The sequence below is a fragment of the Artemia franciscana genome, chromosome 1, assembly GCF_032884065.1.
Source record: "Artemia franciscana chromosome 1, ASM3288406v1, whole genome shotgun sequence".
In the NCBI taxonomy this organism is placed as follows: domain Eukaryota; kingdom Metazoa; phylum Arthropoda; class Branchiopoda; order Anostraca; family Artemiidae; genus Artemia; species Artemia franciscana.
In genome coordinates, this window is record NC_088863.1 from 67,885,481 (window position 1) to 67,897,506 (window position 12,026).

A 12,026-nucleotide genomic window follows, 5' to 3' on the forward strand; every position below is an offset into this window, starting at 1 on the left:
CTAGAAAACCCAGATCAGAGTGAAAATACACTGATTAAATATATGGTCTAAATGAAAAAGTTCAAATTATCAACTCGTGAATACAACATTTGAAATGTGAGAAACTTAATAATTTGGTTATGAAGTGGATTTATCTTCAAAACAACTCTAAAGAAATGAATTTATGAAAAGCCGATTAGATATAAAATTTTAAACTTTTGGTTACTATTGGCTATGGTTCACTTTTAACTAGGTTGCAGTTACAGTTGCAAACCTGATATACTACTTACAAAAAGTGTTTCAACAATTAGACTTGGGCGAGTAAAGCCAGATAAAATTTGTAAAGGCCATTACAAGAATCGCGTTGGAAATAACAAATAATTCGAGATTCAATATGTTTAAGCGCAAAATAACAACGGCCTAGTTGAACTTGGATAGGCACCTGGATAAGCAATTTCGAAGCTAATATGCCAATAATGTCGATCAGCCTCGAAATGTAGATCAGGTATCTTAAGGGGTAATAAAAGGATCGGATACCTGCCTTTTCAATGAAATTTAACATAATACCTTTTTCAGTAACAAAATTAAAAAAGATAAAAATAACGAATTGATCAAACAGTTCATCACATTTTCTGAGCAAAAATACGAACGAAGCAATCCAGACCAAAAATAAAAGCACTAAAACTAAATTTAAAGAATTAAAAAATATAAGCCTCACTGAGAAAGAAAAATGATTTTTCTCAGAGAAAAATCCTTGAGGAACAAGTAAAAATAAATCATCCCAGCAACAGCAAACTTCAGTTAAAAAGGGTAGAAGGTTTTAGGGGGTTGCACTCCATTTCATAGAAGGGATAATGTCTGATCGCTTTTATATAGCTTCATTTGATTTTTTTTTATCTAATGATGCATAGCACATTTACCAATAGTTTAGACTGATGTCACGATGTTATATACACAAAAGATATGACAAACTAGCTCTGTAACCAGCAAAGAGCGAATCACTATTTCTATTAAGAATTTAGAATGATATGAAGAAATCAAAATACGTAAATCAAACAGTTCGTTATAACACTAATATGTCAAAGCCCTTAAAGTCCTAGAACGTTAATGAAGATCACACCATCAGATTCAGCGTATCCGAGAACCGGCTCCTATCTGCAGAAATGTGGAATTTTGTACTTTTTGCCAGAAGGAAGATCACCGATGCGTGTTTATTTGTTTTTTGTTATTGTTTTTTTCCCAAGGGTGATCGTATCGACCCAGTGGTCCTAGAATGTTGCAAGAGGGCTCATTTTAACTGAAATTAAAAGTTCTAGTACCCTTTTCAGGGGACCGAAAAATTGGAGGGCAGCTAGGCCCCTCCCACACTCGTTTTTTTTCTAAGGTCCATCGGATCAAAATTTTGAGATAGCCATTTTGTTCAGCATAGTCGAAAAACCTAACAACTATGTCTTTGAGGACGACTTAATCCCCCACAGTCCACGGGGGAAGGGCTGCAAGTTTATGAACTTTGCCAATTGTTTACATATAGTATTGGTTATTGGGAAGTATAGTGACGTATTCAGGGGAAATTTTTTCTGATGGTGAGGGGGTCGAGTGGATGAGGTTATGGGAGGGGATCTTTCCATGGAGGAATTTCTCATGGGGAAAGAGAATTTCTGTGAAGGGGGCGATGGATTTTCCAGCGTCATTTAAAAAAAACAATGAAAAAGTAAATGAAAAAAAAGTTTTTTCAACTGAAAGTAAGGACCAACATTAAAACTCAAAATGAACAGAAATTATTACGTATATGAGGGGTTCGTCCCCTCCTCAATACCTTGCTCTTTACGCTAAAGTATTTTTAGCAATTTCAAAAGAGCTATTTATTCGAATTAAACGTCCTTAGTGATTCAGGGGTCATTCTTAAAGAATTGGAACAAAATTCGAACTTCAGTGTAAAGAATGAGGAATTGACGAAGGGCCGAACCCCCTCAAATACATCATAAAAATATAAGAATATAGAAGTTCGTTACGCAAGTTAATTTTTTAAGTTACGTATATTTATTACAAATAAAAACGTTCGTAAATAAATTTAAAGGTTCTAGTAGCCTTTTTAAGAAACCATAAATATTGGAGGGCAACTAGGCCCCCTCCCCCATCCCTTTTTTCTCAAATCGTCCAATCAAAACTTTGAGAAAGCCATTTAGCCAAAAAAAGTAAAATTAATATGCAAATTTCGTTTTAATTATTCATGTACGGTGAGCCAAAATCAAATCCTGTATTAATTCAAAAACGTTCTGAAATTAAATTAAAAAAACAAACAGTTTTTTTCAGCTGAAGGTAAGGAGCCAAATTAAAATTAAAACTAAAAGCGAACAGAAATTATTACTTATATGAGGGTTTCCTCCCCTCCTCAATAACTCGCTCTTTACGCTAAAGTATTTTTTAGTAATTTCAAAATAGCTATTTATTCTAATTAAATAGCCTTTGTGATTCAGGGGTCATTCTTAAAGAATTGGAAAAAAATATAGAACTTTAGTGTAAAGAGCGAAGTATTGACGAGGGGGCAAACCCCCATATATGTAATAAAAAAAAAGAATATAGAAGTTCGTTACGTAAGTTAATTTGTAAGTTACGTATATTTATTACAAATAAAAACGTTCATAAATAAAATTAGAAGTTCTAGTGGCCTTTTAAGCAACAAAAAAATTCGAAGGCAACTAGGCCCCCTCCCCTGCCCCTTTTTTCTCAAAATCGTCGGATCAAACCTTTAAGAAAGCCATTTAGCCAAAAAAAAGTAACAATAATATGCAAATTTCGTTTTAATTATTAATGTACAGTGAGCCAAAATCAAAACCTGCATTACTTCAAAAATGTTCAGACATTAAATAAAAAAAAATAAAAAAACAAGTTTTTTTTCAACTTAAAGTAAGGAGCGACATTAAAACTTGAACAAACAGAAATTATTCCATATATGAAAGGGGTTGTACCCTTCTCCACGCCCCGCTCTTTCCGCTAAAGTTTGACTGTTTCTCACAAATCTACTTTTTAAAACAGTAAAAAGCTTTAGCGTAAAGAGTGGGGCGCTGAGGAGAGGACGACCTCTTTCATATTTGGAATAATTTCTGGTCGTTTTAAATTTTAATGTCGCTCCTTACTTTAAGTTAAGAAAAACTTGTTTAAAAAAAAATAAAACCAGAAAAGGTCTTTTTTGTCAAAAATCCAACTTTGCTTTAATCCAATGACTTCTCACTTTTAAAAGGACACCTAAACTTATAATTGAATTCGTCCTCTTCTATATTTTAATCACAACCCCTTGTATACGACATTGCCACAGAAAAAAAATAGCTAAAGGGCTCCAGAGGTGTTTTGAAAGGAAATGTTTGGGATAGGGGCAATGGATTTTACAGACTGTTTACCTACTGATTTGGATGATTCCGATATTAAATTACTTCATCTTTTCCCGACAGAGACCGATCATCTTCCAATGATTTTATGTGATTTATTTCCATATTATTTCCATTTATATGTGATTTATTCCATTTATATGTGATTTATTCCATTTATATGTGATTTATTTCCATGAATACATTTACTTAATGAAAAAAAACCTTTAAGATAGTTGCGTTTCACACCACTGTGTTAGAAACTCTTTTTTTTTACAACCTGGCAGACAACATTAGGGGGGTCCCCTTCGTGACTATTAGGGAGGGTCCCCATCTTTATCTATTGAGTGCCCCCATCGTGCAGAATTTTGATATTATCCAAAAGTTTTATTAGGAATCATAAAACGACAGGTTAACTAAGCCGAGACAGGTCAATAAAACCAATTCAGTATAAAATTAACCCATTACTTGAATTAGCTTCACTTAAATATACCTTTCTTTTCATCTCTGATTTTAAAGAACGGTTATACTTCACCCCACCCCTAGAAGATCCCTCTGAAAAACCTTAGAAAATTGCAGTTTTCAGAGGAGGAGCAAAAATGCTTTTTGTTTTGGTTTTCTTGGTATTTTCGGATGATATTGTTGGATCTTCAAATTGAGAGGGACAAAGATTAACCCTCATCCCCTGCTTGTTAGGCTAAAAGTACAGTATGTGGCTATTCTGCATATCGATTAATGAGGGCCTATACATATTTTCTCCAGAGGCAAACCAAGTCATCTTAGCGACAAGGCTGATACAGCAACGCATACTCCCCCACGCCACCCCAACATTTTATTCAACTAATATCTAGGCGAGATCTAATTCGTTCAGGATGATCATCCACTATTTTCTTCCTTTGCCATTCTCGAGCGCAATTTAGACAACAGATTCGTCCGCTGTGGGCATCAAGCCATCGTTTATTGTAAAAAAAAAACAAGACAGATAGTCTGATTGAGTGCGAGGCAAATCTGGCATTAACCCCCTTATTAGGATTGCATAAAAAGGATGTTAGTTCATTTATTAAAAGATAAGTTTATTTATTATCTGTCCATACGTCGTGACTGACATTACTGACTTTCATGACTGATATTAAACCTGACATATATGACGACAGTCGTCACCGTCTTGTTTCTTTTTCTATGCATATATGCATGCACATTTGTCAAATAAGTTTGTTGAACTTGCGAGCAATTTTTCGGCCACTTCTGAATGTTCAGCTACTTTCAATTTACTTCTGTATATGCACATTTGATGACAGTGAAGTAACACAAAATCAAAATTCTCCGTCTTGTTTCCTCCTTCCCAATTTTTGACAAAGACTGTATCTTCATATAAGAGAAGATATAACACAGGAATGAGGTTACGTAGGGTGTTGTCAAACAGTTCGCGCTAACGAACTGTAGTATAGTAACCGAAACTCTAAAAAATGGAATTTTGATACCAATAGTTACATCAAAAGAATTGCATTTTAATACTGATTTTAAATATAAAAGTTTCATCAAGATTAGTCTTACCCATCAAAAGCTACGAGCCTGAGAAAATTTGCCTCATTTTAGAAAATAGGGGGAAACATCCCCTAAAAGTCACACAATCTTAACGAAAATCACACCATCAGATTCAGCGTATCAGAGAACCATGTTGTAGAAGTTTCAAGTTCCTATCTACAAAAATGTGGAATGTTGCATTTTTTGCCAGAAGACAGATCACGGATGCGTGTTTATTTGTTTTGTTTTTTTGTTTGTTTTTTTCTAGGGGTGATCGTATCGACTGAGTGGTCCAAGAATGTCGCGAGAGGGCTCATTCTAACGGAAATTAAAAGTTCTAGTGCCCTTTTTAAGTGACCAAGAAATTGGGGGACACCTAGGCCCCCTCCCACGCTCATTTTTTCCCAAAAATCACCGGACCAAAATGCTGAGACAGCCATTTTATTCACCATAGTCGAAAAAACCTAATAACTATGTCTTTGGGGACGACTTACTCCCCCGCAGTCCCCGGGGGAGGGGCTGCAAGTTACTAACTTTGACCTGTGTTTGCATATAGTAATGGTTACTGGGAAGTGTACATACGTTCTCAGGGGGATTTTTTGGTTTAAAGGGGAGGGGGTTACAGGGGAGGATATTTCCATGGAGGAACTTCTCATGGGGGAAGAGAATTTCAATGAAGGGGATGCAGGATTTTCTAGCATTATTTGAAAAAACAATGAAAAAATAAATATGAAAAGTTTTTTCTACTGAAAGTAAGGAGCGGCATTAAAACTTAAAACAAACAAAGATTATTATGCATATGAGGGGTTTACCTCCTCGTAATACCTCACTCTTTACGCTAAAGTATTTTTTAGTAATTTCAACTATTTATTCTACGGCTTTTGTGATTCAGAGGTCATTCTTAATGAATTGGGACAACATTTAAGCTTTAGTGTAAAGAGCGAGGTATCGACGAGGGTTGAACCCCCTCATATACGCAATAAAAACATACGAATATAGAAGTTCGTTACATAATTTAATTCTTAAGTTGCGTATATTTTTACCAATGAAAACGTTCGTAAAAAAATTAAAAGTTCTAGTTGCCTTTTTAAGTAACCAAAAAATTGGAGGACAACTAGGCCTCCTCCCTCGCTCCTTTTTTCTCAAAATCTTCCGATTCATTGCAATTAATTAATACACAAATTTCGTTTTAACTACTTATGTGCGGAGAGCCAAGATCAAAACATGTATTAATTCAAAAACGTCCAGAAATTAAATAAAAAAAACTAGTTTTTAATAAAAATGAAAGTAAGGAGCAATATTAAAACTTAAAACGAAAAGAAATTACTCCGTATATGGAAGGGGCTTTTTCTCCTCAACGCCCCGCTCTTTACGCTAAAGTTTCTTACTGTTTTAAAAAAATAGAGTTAAGAGAAAGAGTCAAACTTTAGCGTAAAGAGCGAGGTGTTGAGGAGGAAAAGCCCATGTTCAAAAAAAGAAAAGCCAATGTTCAGTACATAAAATATAAGGATGCACAGTCGAGTAAACATTTATCTATCTGGGCAAAAGGTCAAGTAAATGTCGTGGCGAGCAGATTACAATTTTTAGAATGATTCCGAATTGAAGAACTGGACTGTGATAAACCTGTAGAAATGACATCTTGCAAAGATAAAGCAATGAGGGATATGGATAGAATACGGAATTAACAATCATGAAACTAAAAGATTATCAATAACAATTTTGGTTTTTTCTTTCTAAGTTTAGGCTCTATTTTTTTGTCTGCGTTTGTTTTTGATTATGGTTATGTTTGTCTGTTTATTTCTATGTCAATATCAAAATAATAAAATCAAGAGATTAAAAAGTCGAAAGTAACTCCTTAACGAGTTATTAGGGTATATATTTTGTCTTGTATCTACATTTGGTCTCTTTTCAGCAATGACAAACGCTTTTCTCACATCCTACCAGTTTAGATTGTTACAACCGTTACAAAACTGTTACGAAGTAATAGCTAAGAAAACTTTAGGTCAAGTATACATCGCATTGGGCAGGCTGAAATCTTTAGGATATTTTATTCTCTTTTTTTTTTTAAAGAACCAACCAGAATTAAAACGATGAAAATAATTCAGAATCTTCATTTGTATTGACTAAGTCCGTCTTTTTGCAAAGGCACTAGGTCTTTGGTTAAACTGGCTGAATTCAATAAAAAACTTAAAACTAGCAGAAAAAAACTCTTGGAAAAATTAGAACTATTAGAATTCAGTGCACTCGTTGGGTACTTGTCAATCAGTAAATTGGAGAAAGTTAAAATTGGCGCTTAATGAAAGTATCACAGCTTAGAAAGCTTTTTTTTCTTGTTTAGCAGATTAACTCTTCTTTAGTAGAGTAACAAATTATTAGGAAGATCCAGGAAGGTTCCATATTTTAGCTTTTAAAAATTGTATTGTCCAATAGCAAAGAATTCAGAATAAACATAAAAATTTTGCACAGTTTGGTTGCACTACAATAAGGAGGCTGTGACTCCTCGAGGAGCAGTCGTTCCTAGTTGAATACATGTCATTATTAGTGCAAGAAGTTGCTTACTCCATTTTACTAAGTGTAAAATGTGGTGGAAAAGAGCAGGACAGCCCTATTTCATTTCCTTCTTCTATTTTCAATTAGAATCACTGAAGTAAAACACGCTCCAAATCCCGATAAAAGGTAATTTTCATTTAACTGCCTAAAAATAATGCCTAAATATTGATTGTTATGTATTATTCACCAATTTTATTCGCCCTGCTTATTTAACAACATTGTTATTTTGTTGTTTTTTTCGGGGAGGGGGATTTTCTGGCATCAAGCTCTGAGATCGCTATCTGATTGTAGATAAAATATGCATTTCTCCTCAAAACTTTGTCAGATCTATTACTAAAAATACAGCCTTGAATTTCCCTATTTGCTTTTGTCAAATTTGCGCTTGCTGCCTATCTTTGTTTACTGCGACTACTACTATCTATAATTCAATGCAGAATAAGGCCACCCGAGGCCAACACAGCTTGGGACTGTCCTACAACACCCAAACTTTTTCAAAGCTTCACTCCACCCCCTTTCCATGAAGTTCTATTTTTATCTAAATTCTTATTTATGACCTATTTGCACTCTATTCAGATATCATATACCTTCGGTTTGTACCAAGATGAATGGTAAAGAAAAAGCACCCTTTGCTATTGTCATCCTTCATCCGTAAAAAAAAAGAAGAAAAGACAACTCTAACTATTACTACTACTAACAACAATTGAATACAGAATAAAGCCACCCGAGGTCAAGACAGATGGGGACGGCCCTACAACACCCTAACTTTTTCAAAGCTTCACACAACCTCCTTTCCATGAAGTTCTATTTTTTATTTAAATCTTTAGTTATGATCGATTTGCACCCCATTCATATATCATCTTCCTTCGGTTTGGACCAAGATGAATGGTAAAGAGAAAGCACCCTTTCCCTATTGTCATCCTTCATCCGTAGAAAAAAGAGAGAAAAGACAACTCCGTCTGTTACTAATACTAGCAACAATTCAATGCAGAATAAAGCCACCCGAGGCCAAAACAGATGGGGACGGTCCTACAACACCCTAACTTTTTCAAAGCTTCACACAACCCCCTTTCCATGAAGTTCTAATTTTTATTTAAATCTTTAGTTATGACCGATTTGCACCCCATTCATATATCATCTTCCTTCGGTTTGGACCAAGATGAATGGTAAAGAGAAAGCACCCTTTTCCTATTGTCATCCTTCATCCGTAGAAAAAAAAGAGAAAAGACAACTCCGTCTGTTACTAATACTAGCAACAATTCAATGCAGAATAAAGCCACCCGAGGCCAACACAGTTGGGGACGGTCCTACAACACCCAAACTTTTTCAAAGTTTCACTCCATGTCCTTTCCATGACGTTCTATTTTTATTTAAATCCTTAGTTATGACTTATTTGCAAACCCATACAGATATCAACTTCCTTATTTTGGACCAAGATGAATGATGAAGAAAAAGCACCCCTTCGCTATTGTCATCCTTCATCCGTAAAACAAGAGAGATAAAACAACTCCGACTGTTACTACTACTAACAACAATTCAATGCAGGATAAAGCCACCCGAGGCCAAGACAGCTGGGGACGGTCCTACAGCACCCAAACTTTTTCAAAGCTGCACTTCACGTCCTTTCCATGAGGTTCTATTTTTATTTAAATCCTTAGTTATGACTTATTTGCACCCCATTCAGATATCAACTTCCTTCGGTTTGGACCAAGATGAATGGTAAAGAAAAAGCACCCCTTTGCTATTGTCATCCTTCATCCGTAAAAAGAAAAAAGAGAGAAAAGACAACTCCGACTGTTACTACTACTAGCAACAATTCAATGCAGAATCAAGCGACCCGAGGCCAACAAAGCTGGGGATGGTCCTACAACACCCAAACTTTTTCAAAGCTTCACTCCAAGTCCTTTCCATGAAGTTGTATTTTTATTTAAACCCTTGGTTATGACTTATTTGCACCCAATTCAGAAATCAACTTCCTTCGTTTGGACCAAGATGAATGATAAAGAAAAAGCTTTCCTTTGCTATTGCCATCATTCATCCGTAAAAAAAAGAAAAGACAACTCCGACTGTTACTACTACTAACAACAATTCAATGCAGAATAAAACCACTACTACTAGCGACAATTCAACTCAGAACAAAGCCACCCGAGGCCAAAACAGATGGGGACGGTCCTACAACACCCAAACTTTTTCAAAGCTTCACTCCATGTCCTTTCCATGACGTTCTATTTTTATTTAAATCCTCAGTTATCACTTATTTGCACCCAGTTCAGATATTAACTTTTTCGGTTTAGACCAAGATGAATGGCAAAGAAAAGTGGCCTTTTGCTATTGTCATCCTTCGTCCATAAAAAAGAAAGTTCATCCACTACTACCCTGGCAAAATGTGACGTTCCCTGCTGTCTCAGGTGGGAGGCTTTCGCTCTTCATTAAATGCTCTTCAACAGCAACTATTTCAAATATGTACTTTTTTATTTAGTTGGACATCCTTTTTTAGAGGCTTCAGGCTCTTGTGAAAATCCTTAAAAAAATTCTCGTAGGTAAAAGTTACTTATCACTTGAATATGGACGGGAATTTTTTTTAAAAATAGTATTACATGACAAATAGTTTTAACTTTCAGTGTAACTTATAAGTTTCTTTCAAAAGTTTCGTAATTTATATAAAATTTCCTTTTTAATAGAAAAACAAATTTGAGGTGTTTTGCCTGACAAGTTTTATACAGTCTGTGACTATCTATTTTTTTTTTCGGGCAAAGGAAAAGGTTTAATTGGGTTTTCTTTTCAATATTTAAATTTATAAAACTTGTTCAAAAATCATTGAAATAAACAGATAATTATGATTAAATAATAATAAATTACTATAATAATAGTTAATTATAAATTGATGAAAGTTCCAAAACAGAAAACAAAATTAAAAATTGTTGGTATCGTCATTTATTTTTCTCCACTAATAGCTAATCCCTTATAAAATGCCATTTCTCTTTTAAAAAATGACGCGACTCCTTCATACAATATGGTTACTCCTTTATGAATAACAATACTCTATAATAAAATACCACAAATCCCATATAAAATCACAGATTAGAAGATTTTAACTGGTTTTCTTAGTTGGAATAGTAACGAACGAGCCACACGGATTCAGGTGGCGAAAACACTAAATGTTGACATCATACCCCAGCAAGCGAATTTTTCAACATATACGAGAAGTATATTACCTTGTCGAAAGATACTTACTGTATCATCTTGAATTTGATGATTCAGGTTTTTGTAAAAAATTGAATTTTATTGTAAAATTATCTGTTGTTACAAACAAAAGAGATCATTTTCCTTTTTACTGATCACTTCAACGTTTCTCTTATGAAGTTTCAATCCCCATTAGCGGCAACAGAAAAATACAAGGAAGAATAAGGATGAGGAGGATTATACCAAAAGAAAAACTTAACTATACCCAATGCGCCAGGCGGTAATTCTCCTTTAAAGGGTCTTCGGTCATGGAGATTCCAATAGTGCATCTTTTATTCGATCTAACACCATTTTTGTGTGGTTCCAGGGTTTTATTCAAAATTCCTACAAATTTCTTTTCACAACAAAACTTCAACCATTAAGGTTAAATGAATTATATTATCATTAAGGTTAAATGAACTATGTTGGGGTGAAATATACATTTTGATTTTTACTTCCTTTAAGAATTATTTATATATCTATATCAGTATGTGTGATATTTTTGTTTGTAATTAAGTCAGCATTTATTTAAGTTTCTGTTTATTTTGGGCATCATTTATTCTCTGGTAGCGATTCCTAGTCGTTTTAAGCTAAAATTATTATAGTACTTTATTTTTGCTCGTCTTTGCTTTTAATTCGGCTCTTTATTTTTCTTTGAAAAACATTTTTTTCAATTTTTATTTAATAAAGTGAAAAAAAAAAATACACAGAAAATTCAATTTCAGACGAGATCACATGACGGGCGAAGGCCCAAACTTTTGACCATAGAGTGTAAGCGGATTATATAGGGGAAAGAATGCCAAGGTCAAATTGCCAATAACTGGCCTAACAAAGGGGTACTACTACTGAGAGCCAAAGGCCCAATTTGCAAACAATAATAATGATATAAAGAGTTAGAATATAAAAGATGTTATATTATACACTTACCTTTGCAGGATGCATTCTCACTCCATACAATTCACACCTTCTTGCTGTCTCCAGTAGATTCAAGTCAGCCTCTGCTGGCGTCTGACCTCTAAAAGCAAATTCATGAAAGCATTAAATTTCTTTATAAGCAAAAAGACAAAAAAAGAAAGAAAGAAGGGGTCACTGAAGAAAGGAAAGTGTTTCAAAAACATATATTTTCTTGAAAATTTAAAACTTCTAGCCATATATATATATATATATATATATATATATATATATATATATATATATATATATATATATATATATATATATATATATATATATATATATCTATATATATAAAAATAAGTTGTCTGTCTGTGTGTCTGTCTGTGGATCAGGTGACGTCATGTTTCTGTGTTGACTGACGTCATGAAATTAGTTGTCGTCATTTTTGCTTTGACGGTGACGTCATTAACGGTATTTAAGACATTTGTTCAC

The 12,026-nt window shown here is 34.2% G+C and overlaps 1 protein-coding gene across 2 annotated transcripts in view; it reads right to left on the minus strand.

Annotated features, from left to right (window-relative positions):
- LOC136033184 (FERM, ARHGEF and pleckstrin domain-containing protein 2-like) overlaps positions 1-12,026 on the minus strand; it is a 158,226-nt gene that overhangs the window by 96,868 nt on the left and 49,332 nt on the right. For both annotated transcript variants that reach the window (XM_065713892.1, XM_065713897.1), the window contains exon 6: positions 11,565-11,652. In XM_065713892.1, coding sequence (XP_065569964.1) covers positions 11,565-11,652 — 88 coding nt within the window. The remainder of the gene's footprint in view (positions 1-11,564; positions 11,653-12,026) is intronic.